The following is a 16141-nucleotide window of genomic DNA, read 5'->3' on the forward strand; positions in this document are numbered from 1 at the left end:
TCTGAACTTTTCACGGCTGGATCACTATGGACCCGCTATGGACGGACACCGGCGCTCCGGTACGGCATGCAAATACGTACTCTGACGTCGGCGATCATGTGGCTTTTGGCGTAGATCCTCCTTGTGATCGCCAATTTTTTTCCTTTCCTGTCGCCTGTTGTCTGCTCGGCTATTGGACCGCGGTGGGAGTGTTTCAAACAGCCTCGGCTCGTTTCGTCGGGTTAGCAGTCGCTTTGGGATTGTACCACACTACCTGAGCATCGCGCCAAAACGGTGGGCAGGTAAGAAATGGATCAACTCTTCCTCTGTTTTTCAAACGGCTTCCCCCCCTCCCTCCTCTTGCTCCTCCGCCTCCTCCTTCTCAAAACTCCCTCAAGTTAAAACTGCATGTAGTTGTTTGTTTGTGCTTCTCTCCCGGCTAGCCCTGCCTTTGCGTGGCTCCCAAACACCCACACGCCTCCGTAGAATTATTTTAACTTGTCTCGCCGTATGAAGTTTGCCGTTTACACCTGCGTCCTGAGACAATGTGTCCGCTAAGTTGTTAATTGGACGTTTTTTCGCCCCCCCCCGCCGGCGTTTAACTTTCACTTCGCTACATTATCGTGACCGCGGAGGGAGACAGCAGAGAGGAGAAACACCGTGTCTACTTTTCCTCCTCCCCGTGTCGACATAACCAGCAAAACATGGCCGTCCTTTGCCGACATGTTGTTACGTCGATGGCGAGAGGGGGAACATTTGGGGAGAGGGTGGTTTTTTTTTCTCTGCGCCCCTCTGTCACATCTCGGGGCTGGCCACAGTGGAAACGGTCGTTCAACTCCGCACCACCGCCGAGCTGCCTCCGCTCACATTTCAGCCTCACCGGGGGTTTGAGTGCAACTTTCCGAGTCCGGCGTTGTTTATAGACTTTGATTTGAGCGACTCCGTGATGTAGGCGTAACGTTACCCCTGGTGATGCCTCCTCCCCTCCCCAGACCGCGGCTGCTACTGCATGCAGACAGATGGGCAGACGGTGCTGTAGCACAGGAGCTCACTTCTTCTGTCCTCTCATTGCAGCAGGCCTGTAACTGCTGTAAAAAAAAAAAAGTCAGGCGTGGTCCTCTTTAAAAAAAATAAAAAATAAATTAGGATATTATAACTTTGGTCGTGAGAGAGTAAATGCAGTCAGACTGTGTGCAGCAGAGTCAACACAAATATGTCCTCAATGCACCCTGTAGTGCATTCAGGAGGCATAGTGGTGGTTCATTTCATGGTCCTGCTTCCCTCTTGAAGTCACTATAAACAGAAGTGTAAACAAACAGATAACAGGACAGACATTGAACACAGCATATGATATAATAGTAAACATAAAACACGTAAACATATGTTTGTAGTTTGAATAATTCTGCTTTCTCTAAGGACACAGCCAAGTGAATATCATCCTGCATATGTCATACTATATATTCTAGTTTCCCCTCATCATCATGTGATAACAGCCACATAAAACACTCATAATATAGTACATGTATGCTATAGTTTGACACTGGCAGACTGTGCTATAAAGTAAATCCAAAGTCCACACTGTAAATTCACTAACTTTACATAAAGGAGTCCCCATGTGACTTTAGGATGCCATATTCAAGCTGAGTTTGTTTCCTTGTTTTGTTAGCATTATGATATTGTTTAGGCAGCATTTACACTCAGCTACACGTTCATGTTTTTGTTGTAAAACTACCAAACATGCGTCATTAATCTGGCCTGTAATTGTATTCTCACTGCAGGATGGAAATAACGTGCGTAAAAAGTAAGGCATGAATGTGACATTTCCAAGAACGGAGACTATAAGGGATGTTACACAGGAACCCCAACTGAATCCCATCAGTGGCTGTGATTGGATATTGACTGTGTCAGCGTGGCGGTTGATATTAAAGTAGCATTTGGTATCTAACACAGCGCCGGTTATGATAAACAGTCCCTGACACAGATGCAGTTATTCAGAGCACCTGTTCACTCTAGGGCGCAGTCTCGGACCTTTGACAGGTGTACACAGTCGATCCCTACAGGTGGGCCAGCTAATTGAAAAGCATTACTGTCTGTTCTGCATACTGGTTTTCTAAGTAAAGCTGTCAGCCAGTCATTTGGATCATAGTCTGTATTCACACACCTCCCCTCTGATGAAATATCGTGATCATTAGACAGCATCCCCATTCACACCGGCATGACGTGATGTTTTGTATTTCTAAACATTTCTCTGTTCAGCGGGGGCCACCCAGATCAGTAAGAGATGTAAGCGATTTTGATCAAAGTGCAGTTAACCCCCCCACACACACACTCACCCACCCCCCTCCTCCTCTGTCATGCCCGTTACCAGTAATTCCTCTGGGTATAAACTTGGCTTCGTTCACTAAGCCACGCACTCTTGCTCTTTTCCATGTGAAGAGAAATTTGGCTCATGTTTGTTCTTCACATGGGTTCCACTTGTGATCTGCCAAATCACAGATAATGTTCAGTAATTTGGAATGACGACTGGCTCGGTTTCTTCCTCTTTTTTTATTGGTGCCTTTAACAATCAAAGCGTCTACCTGCCTCTGTTGATCAAAGAAAACCTTTACATTTCAAATCATGCAGTTGCTTGGGATGCTGTGTAGCAGCACACTAGTGTAGAGAATACAGTAAAATCATGAGACATCTTACTTTATTTATATATATCTATGAAATGTATCTATACACCCACTGTAATTAACACCAGATTAGTTTTTTTCTCATCTAAAATCAGCAAATAAACGGCTACCATCAGAGAGAACAGGTGAATAAAGGATGAGTTTCCTGTCTCTGTTGTTGCCCGCTGTGTCAGGTATATAGGACAGCGACACTGAATTGTTTTCACAGTTTGGACAGATGCAAGATTAAGTCTGTGTTTAAATATATTTTTGGGAAAACTGTCGTTTTGTCATTATTGCTCGAGGGATTAGAGGAACGCACAGATGTCACAGTCCTGCCTTGTTGTTCATAACATCAGTGATTGTCGCATCATCACTTTACTGTCACGGCAACAGAGAGAGAGAGCGTGTGATTTTTTTTTTTTGATTTTTTTTTTTACGACTCAACCTTCATTGAATTTTTCCGAGTTTTTCCCGACCGTGCAGCGCTTCTCAATGTACTGTGACCTCTCAAAGTGTCACAGCCAAAAACATCCAGCTGTGAGATGATCTGCTCTATTTGTTCCTACAGGCGTTTCAGCTTTTACTGTAGTCAGACGGTGGAAAATGAACAAGACTCTTCTGTCAGATCTCATTTAAGCGGCGAATCGGCAGCACATCACAGAAACGGATGTCGTATCGTAAGACGAGAATCGAATCAAAAACACAGAATGATCTTTTTATTAGATTGATTTAGACCAGCATTTGTTCGTTTCAAATCTGAGCCAAAGGCTGAGAATGTTAACGTCCGATTTAGTGGCTCGTATTTTTCAAAAATCAAACTTGAAGTGATATGATTAAAAAAAAAAAGTCTGGTAGAGGAATAGCTGTGTCAGGAGTATTTGGCACCTGAGATCTGATTGTTGACAGTCACTGGAGCTCACCTGAAACACAAGACTAACACTAACACTTTCTTTTTTTTTTTTTTGATAAATGAAAAGCCTCACAAGTAGCCTCATATGATTACAATGCAGTGAACCCATGCTCATTTTTTAAACTTTACTACTGTTGTTGGCTTTGCCTTGCGTCAGTTTATTGGTGCCACATTTCTGTGTGTTTGTGTTGCAATCACACTTATTATTCTGTGATATTCGGCTGTTATTTATAGTCTTGTTAGCTGACCTACAGGCTGTTTCAACACATTTCTCAAATTCATCAGGAACTTCCTACATTTCCTGACTGCATGTCACACGCTCCACATCCAACCCTGAGCTGCATAATGGCCGTCCGTGCTCTTGGTTTTACACTGGAATGGAGGTTGCTGTCATCACGGCCTGGCCTGTCGTGCTCAGCTTGGCTCTGTGATGACGTCACTAACATCCACGCTCGCGCTCGCGCTTTGCTCCGCTGTTCCTCCCCCGGCTTCTCGGCCGTGTTGTTAGGTGACTAAGGCAACCGCTGAGATGAGCTCATCACCTGTAGGTGGGGCTGAGAGGGAAAGCGTGATGGAGGGAAGGAGGCAATTAGACAGGCAGAGGAGTTACACAGGGATGGGAGGAGGAGGAGGAGGAGGGGGAGCACCAAATCAAAGCTGAATGATGTCTGAGAGGAGCAGTGATGCAGAGGAAGAGACAGTTGAATGACGCTGCACGAGAGTGACAAGAGAGGAAGAAAGAAGTGAGAAAGTGAGAAGCCCCCTCATGCGCTGTAACACTGTAAAAGCAATCTTCTATTTTGGTGTCATATCAATTTGTGGTGTTAAATGAAGCGATTCACCAGCTCAGGACCTAGCTGGATTCCCAGAAATGTTCCCGCCACAACTCAAGCGGGAACTAAACCGGCAGCATTTCCAGGTAAAGCTCACAACGTTCTTCCATACAATGGTTTTACATGACCCCTGAGGACATCCTGTTGTCTCGTGTTACACTGGAGATGATGTCACCAAGTTAGATCCCTTTGGATATCTGGAAAACAATGGCAGAAGAAGATACAGAATTTAAGATACTTCTGTGGGACTTTATATAGAACTAAAGGTGACACAGAGCGACTCAGTGAGTGATAAAAGAAAGAGAGAAACCACTAGAGTCAGGATGTGGAAGCAGTGTGACTTAGAAACAGCAGATGGTCTAGCAGTGATTGTGAAATAAACAAAAAAAATACAATAAGCAATGCTTCACTGTGGATTTCATCACAGGCTTTCCCGCTTTGTTGCTGTATTGATTTTTACTTAAGCGTATGGGTGCGTAGCAGTTTGTACAGCACTTTGCATGTCTTAGCATGTATGAAACTCCTCGCTGTGTGTCATTCTCCAGTCGCAGGTCTGATTTCTCTGAAGTTGGAGCTACTTCTGAGGTTTATGAATCTAATTTTAAGGGGAAATTCTGATTCTAACAACCAGCTGCGAAGGGGGAAAAGTTTGTTTACCTTGCTTACTATCAGCGTCTGTATGTCCTGGTTTGTGTGTGTGTGTGTGTAGAGAGAGAGAGAGAGATAGCTCCTCTTCACCCATCCCACTGTGTCCTCCAAATCTCAAGTTTGGAAAAGAGGGAGAGAGCAGAGAAGGGGAGAGAGGGAGCTTACTGAGAAGGGCCTTCTGCACTGCACCACGTCAGCCACTGGCAGAGCACAGACACGCCCCCCTCCTGCCAGCCTGAGACCAATGAGGAGAAGCTGGAGGCAATTCACAAGCCACACCCACTGCAGGGAAGGCAGAGATTGACAGGTGGGAAATGTGGCCGCGCAGGAACACTGAATGATCGCCGAGTCTCTGACAAACACAAAATAAAAGAGCTCCCAAGTCTCCGTGTTTTCTCATTTGGGCTTGTGGAGACAGCTGAGACGTAGATCCTCCTCTCCTACTGATGCTCACATACACACACATACACATAAAGGGCCACAGGACAGTGTGAGATCATTTGCAGAGTGTGGTAATTGTTTCATATTGTGCACAGCCTATCCCATGCCTCTTGACCTAATTTTCAGGCTGCTGGTTGGGTGCAAGATGACCCTTCCCCTACTCCACTTGTGTCCCAGAGTTGCAGCGTTTGCATTCATTTGCCGTAACTAGAAACAGATTTTTTTTTCTCCCCCCCATCTCACTGAACATTCATGACACCGAGCCCAAACAAAAGATACAAGAGCGGTTTTTAGGAGTGTTTTTAAGCTCTCAAAACTTGACACGGTGGAGTACGAGGTTTCTGCGGGAGAGTAATGTGCTGTTATACGTGTGGCTGGCTGCCTGAGCACAAGGCCATCAGGGAGAGCAAAAGAGACGAGCAGAGAGCTGGATTGGCCGGGGTGGGGGTGGGGGGATGAAAATGGGACAAGGGGGTGGCCATTATGGTAGCTACATAAAACAGTTTAACAGGGACAGTTCACCCTGCATTTGCCTGTAATGAAACTCTGCCCGCGCAGCCCATCTGCTTTTTATTCCCGCTCAGCCGCCAGATCAAGTGACAGCCCGCTGACGTGTTCGCCTTCGTCATCGGCATAGGCGGCACTACGAAGACAATTATCACTGGAAAAAATGTAACCTTCAAATAATATCATGATTTTTTTCTTTTTTTTTTTCTTTGGGGGGGGGGTAATAACTGCAGGCAAACAGTCTAAACCTTCCCTAAATTAACTGCTGGCTATTATACACGCTACACTGCATACTGCTAAAGTTGAAATAATGTAATAAAAATGCTTGTCTCAGCAGTTGTCACACGTTAGATAGCACCGAAGATGGCAGAAACCTGACCAGGCTCACTTAAGGTGGACTGACCTTTTAAAGTTGACCAGCTATTCTCATTTTAGAGTGTTTTGCCCACCACCACCACCACCACGCTTAGCCTCCCCAAGCATGATGTCCTAGTGCTGCTTATCGGGGTAGCTTTGTGTGAGCATGGATGGAGGGGCTGCAGCAACTAACAGAACAGAGACAGCTGTATACAGTCTATGACAGTATGTATGCTGGATATGTGTCTGTTCCTGACAGGCAATGTAAAATCTGAACCCACTGCAGCTGGACTGACGTGTTTGCTGGAAGTTGTGTAAGTCTGTTGCTGGACTGGAAATATCCAGAAATTTGGTCCCTCTGCCCCTTATGAGAAAAACATGTTTCAAGCCGTCTGAAGACATGGTTCCCTCCCTCTGAATTTGTCCTTCAGACACACCGGGATATGTGTCCACATGTTGTGATATGTTTTGCACAGAAAAAAGTGCAGTTGAGTTGGATTTTAAACACCGCTTCTGTCGTGACACTGTTTGACCTCTGCAGGGTTTCTGCTCCTGGATGCAAACACACACACACACACACACACACACACACACTTGCGCACGCTTTCTGTTGGTTACATTGTAACCATGGTAACGCAACCATCAGCCGCAGAGTGGGTGACACTTTGGATATTTTTATAGCTCGCCCTTTTGTGTGCGTTCGGCGCGGAGACGGGTCTTGCAATGTGAGAAGAGCGCGCGTGCTCAGCGTTACGTGAAGCAGATTAAATGAAAGAGTCTTGATGGAATGAACCGTAGCCAGCTGGACAGTTTTTCCATCATTTGCTATATAGGCCACTGTGTCTCTTACTGAGTCTAGTTTTTTTTTTTTTTTTTTTTGCAACTTTCCTGGAAAAAATGAGGCAACTTGTCACAAAAGCTAATGGGGTGTGTGTGATATTGCAAAACCCCTCCTGTGTCCCTGCAACTTGACTTGATTGAATTGAGGAGAAAGTGCTGAACTAAAGAAAGTGAGATAGTGCTTTGTACACAATTTACAGCTAATAGAAGTCACATCAGAAATGTTATTTTGTCCACCAGAGAGACCTGACAAGTGAAAAACACGCTGCTCAATATATATTGGTCACAATTATGGAAAAAAAACTAGAAATATGATATTGGCATTAGTCTAAAAATTAAAAAATGTCTTGCTATACCAGCAAAATGATCATCTTCATCATTGTATCGATGTTCAGTGTTTATTTCATACCAGCGAAAGTATCTGTGCTCTGTTGCCATGCAGAACATACCCAGCACTCAAACACAGTGCAGCACTTTGCATTTGCTCTAGAGGAGCCGCGTGATGAGATTTAAATTAATTCTGCGACGGTCCGAAATTCCGTCTAGTAAACCCCTGCTGGGACGTGTATTGATAGAGGTGGTGCTCCTCCACACCCACACAATTCAGACGCTTACATTGTCCTCCTCACTACAGCAGCTGACTTGTGGAACAAGCAGTCAGGAGGGGAAAAAACACTCAAAACAGCCAGAGAGAGAGAAGGGAAGAGAGAGAAACACACCCCATACAGCAAAGCCAGCAAAGCAGCGTGCACACTCTTCCCCCCTCTCTGTGCAGTGTGTTGTTGATGTAAAATGTGTGACGGAGCTTCAAAGTTTTAGCTAATGTAACAGCAAAGTCGTGTCACAGTTGCAGTCCGCGTTCCAGCCGGCGGCTTGTTTTTACGCCGCTCCTCTGTCGTGTCGAGCTTGTTATTTCAGAGCTAACCGGCTGGTTTTTGCACTTCATGCATGGCTTCAAGTGCAGGAGCCGCAGAGGTGGTGTGCCATTCATACGCCTTTTGTGTTTGCCATGATGACTGCATGCATGAAAAGTCTGGCACAAGGCTGATTGTGTTCCATTTTTTCCCCCAGCTTTCTTTCTTTAAGCAGCAATAAAGAATGCCACCAGATTCTGCCAGTTGTTCAGCTCGCTCTTTTGTTCAGCCTGTCTCAGAAAGAGCGGCGGCACAGCTCGTATTGGTTCAGTGTTTGGCCTTGCAGGAGACTACAGTGCACCTGATGAGTCTGGCTGCCTTTTAAATCATTTCATATCATTTATTTATACATGTATGATACAGCCACATATGCTCTTTGTGGTGTAGATTTCTGCATGAAACATTAACCAGCCTTAAACCTAACTCCCCCTCTTTGCTTTTATAGAAAATAGAGCCGTGACCTTTTACCTAAACCCTTAAATCCTTTACATACTGCATACTGCTGACCATTTACAGTGTCTCTATAGCAAACACTGTATTGAAATGACACCAAAATTTAACCACGAATACATTTTGAATTCATAAATGGGTAATTGATCCTTAATAAAGCTTTCAGAGAGCAGAGAGATTATATTCTAGTATTATAAGTTTTACACATTCATTTATGGAGAAAACCATTCAAACTCACACTATTTTATGGTCCAATGTTACGTAAAACGAGCAAAAAACTTAATGGCAATCATGATTTCAATTAATTTAATTTCATGTGAAGAATGGCAACCTTTTTTAAATCCTTTTTTTTTTTTTATAACTTTTCCATTATTGTATATTCTGAGTCACTTTAGGAAAAGTCATAAAATGTCAGGCTAAAAAAAAGCTGTTCACAGTGTTTTCGCGGCTCTTAAATGTAGAAAGTAGTAAAATTTGTACTGAGCAGTGTGTATATCAACTTCAGTAACCACAGTGATCCATAAACCAAGCTGTTAGCCAGTAAACTGCTCACCACAAATATGGAAAATGTAGGTGCTGAGAAACTGGCATGTATGATATAACAGTCATTTTGTTCACATCTGGAACAGAAGGTCCCCGTGACGCAGCTTTTTCTGATTCCAGTTTTTGTTAGAAGAATCTGAGCCATCATTTTTCTATCCTGTTAGATTCAAATTACGTTAATGATACCCAGAAATAGGATTGGAGTGGAGTGTGCTGCTGTGACTCATCTGTTCACTGTCGCTCTCTTCTCGCAGCCGTTTGGATAGATCTCCTGCCTATAGCACCACTATAGTATGTTTCTGTTACCTTACACCATCTGTCGGTTTTCCTACATTAAACAGGCTCAGTGGTACAGAGGATTTGTATTGATTTCCTTGCGTTCTCTCCAGTATGTATGCCAGTGTGCAGCCTAAACTGATTACTGCCAGGCCTGATAAATGTATTTGCTGCCTGGCAGCATTAAAGGTAACTCCTTCAGAAAGATGGCTCTACTAATATAATGCACCAATCAGAAAGACACACAGCCAGACAACAGGCAAGTACAGACAGACGGGCAGGCAAGGGGCTGCCAGGCTGAGTATTCATACAACTTTAATGAGCATCCAGACAGTAGGGAGTTGTGGCTCCAGCACAGAGCTCCCTCTGCACATAGACGCCAACTGGCTGACGAGGTTAGACACACTAACGAACAGGTGGAAGACTCAGTGTTACCAAAGCAGCTACGTTTGGGTACAAAGTCTACATTAATTAACATTTTTTTGTGTGTTTGAAACAAAGTAAAATTTACTATGCAGAAAGCTCACACAGTTGGCCGGCAGTTGAAACATTACTTAGAGCACATTTCTTTCACTTCCACAGCTGAGATGTTCAGTCAAACAGCTCAGGGCCTCTCAAGGACATCTAATGTGTGCCCTTTACTCCATGAGACCAGAACCTATTATAGAGGTCATTATTACATTGTTATACAAGTTATTGTGATGAGTTTGAATGAGTGTTGAATGGTGCTACACATTACTGTGGTTATTAAACGTAGAGTTGGAGAGATATTATTATTTAAACTAAAGATTCAACAAATGCACCCCTCCAAAAAAATCATGGATGTGCATTGAGGCAATGACCAAAAGAGAAATATGGCAGAATCCAGAATCACCGCTGTTCCTCTCACACTTTATCACAAGCGGGTAAAATGTTTTGTCTCATAAGCACAACCGTCCATCCGCCACTCTCAGTCTCTCAGCGCCCTCTCCACTTCTTCATTGTCGTAAGATAGGACATCACAGGACAGACTCGTAAGAAAATGTGGGGATTCTCCATGGGACTCTGAGACTGTCTCCGATTCAGCGTGGATTCATACATTTATCAAAATGGAAACGTATCTGTTCTGTGAGAAGATACCTTATTTGTGAATCAGCCTCTCTTTCCAGTTCAGCAGCCCTCTCCCGACCGTTCAACCTGTGGACGAGCATAAACGCCCCCTGCTGATTGGCTAGAATAGTGTTGTGTGGCTTTGTTTGTTTCTCCTTTACAAAGCCAGTGCTATGTTTGAACACCTTTTTGTCTGTTTGTTTGTTTTTGTTTTTTCAGCGCACACTCAGGACGACTAGCGTTCTAAGCGCCTTTGTCAAATTCACTTAATTTGACATAAAGTGCATTGAACACTCTTTCTCCAGAATCACTGACTCTACCTTTTTAATGAGCCTCACAGTCTGCACCAGTGCTTCTTCCATTACAGTTAAGCAGCCAGTCAAGGCAGCAGGAGAAACGGCCCCTCCCTCCCTCCCTCCACTGGAAATGATAGAGTAGAGAGAGGTAGAGGCTGTTGGTGCCAGTGTATCTTCAGTGTTCAGCACTCTTTACACAGGCTTTTCTCTTCATTTGAGACAGCCGGCACGCACAAGTTTAACTCGACTGCTACAACTTCCAACTGCAGAGCCGTTCGTGTTTATATTGCGTAAGAGATTTCTTTTTCAGAGTCAGCCTCTGCTCAAAATCTACACTTTTTTGTGACTCAATAGGCACTTAATATGCAAACCAACGTCTGATGTTCTCCTCATCCAAAGTTGACAACGCTGACTTTATTAGGTTGTGTAGTGCTTCTGTTTACAGCTTACTAATATGGATGTTGCATAAATGGGATTGCTCATCCGCTCACCGCTCAGCTTGTGTGGGTTCAGCACACCAGTGGGAGGTAAAAAGTTCAGCTACAGCTCGGCTACGTCTCTCCTCCTTTACCGTTCTGCCGCTATCACCCATCAGCACATCCTAAAAAAAGAAAAGAAAGTGTTGATGCTGTGTCAGCAAGCGAGGCAGCAGAAGTGCAGCAGGTCACATAAAGTGGCACTTCACACTGCAGCTGGCAGATGGCTCACTCAATTCATCCTCGCCAGATGTTTACAGTGGTTGATTTCAGGTAAAGGCGGAGTCTGAGACAGCGAGTGGGAGAGCAAGTGTTGTGCACTAGCAGTGCTGTGTGTGTGTGTGTGTGTGTGTGTGTGTGTGTGTGTGTGTGTGTGTGTGTGTGTGTGTGTGTGTGTGTGTGTGTGTGTGTGTGTGTGTGTGTGTGTGTGTGTGTGTGTGTGTGTGTGTGTGTGTGTGTGTGTGTGTGTGTGTGTGTGTGTGTGTGTGTGTGTGTGTGTGTGTGTGTGTGTGTGTGTGTGTGTAGTAGGATAATGAGGTAACTTCACACCTTGTAACCTCTCCGGCTAGCAGAGACATCTATTCTGTATGCTGCCCATGACTAACTAATTATTCTAAAAAGTGGATCCTCTTCTTCTCCTCCTCATGGCTGTTCATTGACCTTCCCCGTCAACACTCGCAGTGAGTGAAGCTGAGCATGTACTACTCCTCTGCATCCTGTAGGAATGAGATTTTTCAGGCTTTCAACACACACACACACACAAGCTGTCAGATATTTCTACAACATTCCTATTTTGTAGAGGATTTCATTTTTTCCTGTCTTAGCTGCTGTCCTCTTCATAGGCCCAGCCTATAAAAAACACCAAATCCAGTGCCACATGCAGTCGGGTCATCACTGTACAGTCTCTGTCAGTGATGCGGATGTAGCAGCCACTTGATTACAGCTCTACGTCCACAGTTGCTATAGCGACACCATGGTAATGAGTCTGCATTCTAATGATGCCTCAGTGGGTTGTTTGAGGAGTTGAGATATCTCGGGACAATAAGAAGACTAAAGAATGACAGCATCCGAGCCTTGATTTGATTCATGCGTAGCTGCCGGAGAGGTTCAGATTAAATATGCGACACTCTGGCGTGATTGGAGAGTTCAGACCTAACCTGCTGAGCTGACATCTTACTCCTCGCATACTAACCACCGCCTCGCCCATTTGCAGTGTAATTTAGTTGAAAATATGAGTTTGATCAGAGTGTTAAATACCCTCAGTGTTTGGTGGGGTTAAACTAATTTCTTCTGTCCATATTTACTCATAAGCATAACATATTTGGAGGAGATTTAAATTTTGAAGGACTTTACCTCGTCCTCTTTACTGATTTGGTTTTATAGAACCTAATTATGTCCTGATGGAAGAGCACTATCGCTGCATCGACTTGTTTGATTTTTTTCTCATGTGAATATGAGTATGAAGCTTCAGCGTGAGGCTTCCAGAATATCAATCAACTTTCTCAGTCAGATAAGCTTTTCTCTCCTCTCTCTCCCTCGCTCTCTCTTCTCATTACAATATTACCCTGGGAAAGTTTCCTTTGCTCACTCTGCCTCAGCTTTTCCTAACTGCATTTTCTTAACGGTGGAGTCAACTCACTAAACCCCCAAATAAAGCTCTCAGCTTTCAAAAAAGGCACATCTAACCGCTGCTTTGTCTCTGTTCACGCTCTGCAGCACCATCTGATTTATTACAATAGCCAATATTTCTCACAACTTGCATTTCTGACAGCTGCAGACCAGTCAGCTGCATGTATTTGCATTCAAGCAGTGTCATCAAATCAGACTTATCAAGCTGATGATAAAAGTTACTGTGTAGACGCCAGCGAAGTTCTTATATTAAATGTATCTAGTAAAAAAAACAGCTGGTCCACACAGTTATCTGCATGCTCATTCTCAGCCACCTCAACACTGTGCTGCTCTCAGCCATGAAACACTGTAATTATATCAGGTGTGTGTTGGAAGTGGGCAAAGTCCAGAGGGTTCAGGTTTGTTCATTTGTTGTGTAACTGCTTGTTCGTTTTTTATTCATTTATTTGTCCACCACAAATACTGTAATTATTATTTATTAACTGATATAAATGCTGCAGTGTTAAATACAACCATTTACACACAGATGGCTGTCTTATTAGTTAATAGTAAATATTAATTTATACAAATTATATGCATACTGTGTATTTTTGCATATGTGTCACTGTTAGCGGGCATGATAATACACACACTACATGTGCCAATCAAACATTTTCCACTGTCAGGAGGTTTGCAGCAGATATCAACTTAAAGGGACACGCCACCAGTTTTACACCAGACATTCAGTTTACTCAACGAGTCCAACTTAGCCTGTGCGAACATTTGTAAGTGTCCTCTGTGACTCAGTAGGAGAGTGTTTAGAGCATTCTGTAGACAGGGGAGCTCAAATTAAAGTGCTATTGAGTTACATTATGGGAATTTAAGTATGTAGTGTGTTTGAAGCTTGAGCCATAGTTTTTAGAAATGTGTTTTTGGGGGGAATGTATGCCTTCATTATAGAACCGACTGAAGAGACATGACAGGAAATGAGAAAGAAACAGAAAGAGATGGATGTATTTGGAAAGATCTAAAACAAAGATAAGCCTAAATTTAGGGTTTTTATGCCTCCGCTCCGGTGACAGATTAGTAGCTGCAGGCAATATGTTTTCAGGTTGTCTGTTTGATTCTTCTCAACGCGATATCTCAGGAATGCCTTGAGGGAAATTTGACACGTACGTCCATTTGGAGTCAAGAATGATCTGGTTAGAATTGGGCGTCAAAGGTCACCGCAAACTCACGAAACACGTTTTTGGATGTAATTCAAGAACACTAATTATGATGAAGTTTCACACAAATGTCTCATAGGATAAAATGAAGACGTAAAGGTCAATTTCAGTATGACAGGATAATGTTTTGCAGAAACAGTTTTTCTGACCATTATTAAAAGTCGTAACTCAGGACCAGAAGGGGAGATTGTGACCATATTTCACATTTGGTTGGATACTAATCTTGGGTTCCCACCTTGAAACTGTGGTGGTTGTGTACATCTTCAGTGCTGCTGGGTTGAAGGTGTTTGTGAAGCATCCACGTTTAAGAATTTGTAGCCTCTTTGCACCGTCATGCATATATGAAACATTGTCTACTGCTACAACTTTTTGTCAGAATCAGCTTTATTGGCGCCGCATGTGAACACATACAAGGAAAATACGTTTTTTTATTACATTTCTTCCAAGACATCACTTCAAATGACTATACGAGTCTGGACAGACATGTAAATGTATGTAAACTGCAACTTGACTGATCGGCTGAGGCATACAACCACGAGGCAATATTTCTAGTTTTAGTCTCACCACAGTGCTAAAAGCTTTCTGCTGGTGCGCCAGGGAGTCCACACATCCACACACTGCTCCCTCCTTCCATTAGCATGAAACAGAAAAACTCATCAAGCTTTTTTCAGTCCTACAATCTCCAGTGATTTCATTGCTTAACCCACTGCACTTAGCTTCCAATTCTTTGTAAGATTGTTGGCTATAAAAACATTTTTGTTCATGTCTATGCTTCAGCAGTGTTGTGAGTCAGCTGACCACATGTAGACTGTCTGCTATGCTGCAATTGTTTTGTTTGTTTGCCAACCGTCTTTGACCTTTTTTCATCTTTGAGACATTTTTGCCCACTGGCCAACAGTTGGCTCTACCTGTTTTTTGGGGGTTGTGGTTCGCTGCAGATACACATGAGACACCGCTGAGCTTAAATAACCCATCAGGTTGTATTTCTTCACATGCTCAAACCAGCCGGTTTGGTTCCTGCTATAACCATTCGGAGGCATTTGAAAGGGAAATCTAGATTTTTTCTTTACCCATGTTTATTTTTGGTTTGTTCTTTTTTCAAAAATGTTTAATTGTATTTGGGGTTTTTTGTTTGGACTTAATTAAGGATCAGAGTTTTTACATGGATTTTTGCACAATAATTCTATTTCTAGTCTATTTGTATTCTTTTGATTTGTACTGAGTGACCATGTGAATCCATGTGAGAACTGTGACCCCTTACTGGTTTTAAGGATTACATCCACTTCTGTCTGATATTTCTAAAATTCTTTGTACTTCTCCTTTCTTTCATCTAGGTAGTGTCCTGTCATGCATTTCCAGGAGTTCGGCCAGCAGTGGAGCTGACACTGTCAGCGAGACCAGCCTGCATTATACTCCTACAGTCTCATCTCTACCAAACCTTCACCTCGCATTGCCCTGTTCTCTCTCCAGCCGCTAATCCTGCCCACAGGGGAGGACTTTTTCCTCTGACTCCTTGGCTGCTCAGTCCCATCCCAGGTACTGGTCCTGTGGTTGCTACCTCTCCTGTTATAAAAGACAGTCCAGGCTTGTGTCCCAGTACAAGCCAGGCCCCCTGGCTTTTCTTTGGTACCTTAGACTGTCTTTTCACCCACCACTCTGACTGTGGTCCTGCATCCTGGACTCCTCAGCCGTAGTCCCCTTCACAACATCCCTGGCCAAGCACAAGCACCAAGTGAGGGCGGCCGTCCACCAGGACAAACCCATTATCCACCATCATCATGTCCAGTCGGCGGAAGGCTTCCATCCCCTGTATGATCCGGCCGGAGCAGACCATGGTGGAGCTGGATGATGAGGCCGAGGAATCAAATAACATGGAGGTACACTTAATATTTATATTCCTATATGGCTTGTTTTCATTGTTTTATTTTACAAATATATTCCACTTTTTTATATATGACAGAATTAACAAATCAAATATTTTAACAATTTGTGGGAAGGTGGACTTTTAATATACAAAAGCATAAAAAAAGTTTCTACCTTGTGATTTTAAGCAATTGTTGTGTAATATGCCACACCATTTCATTTGTG

At 43.5% G+C, this 16141-nt stretch overlaps 1 protein-coding gene across 1 annotated transcript in view; it reads left to right on the forward strand.

The window, feature by feature from the left end:
• LOC133983021 (zinc fingers and homeoboxes protein 2-like) overlaps positions 1 to 16141 on the forward strand; it is a 26771-nt gene continuing 10630 nt past the window's right edge. The window contains exons 1-2 of the mRNA XM_062421937.1: positions 1 to 281; positions 15388 to 15930. Of these exons, the coding sequence (XP_062277921.1) occupies positions 15832 to 15930 (99 nt within the window). The 5' untranslated portion in view covers positions 1 to 281; positions 15388 to 15831. The remainder of the gene's footprint in view (positions 282 to 15387; positions 15931 to 16141) is intronic.

This window comes from Scomber scombrus, chromosome 7 (assembly GCF_963691925.1).
Source record: "Scomber scombrus chromosome 7, fScoSco1.1, whole genome shotgun sequence".
Classification (NCBI taxonomy): Eukaryota; Metazoa; Chordata; class Actinopteri; order Scombriformes; family Scombridae; genus Scomber; species Scomber scombrus.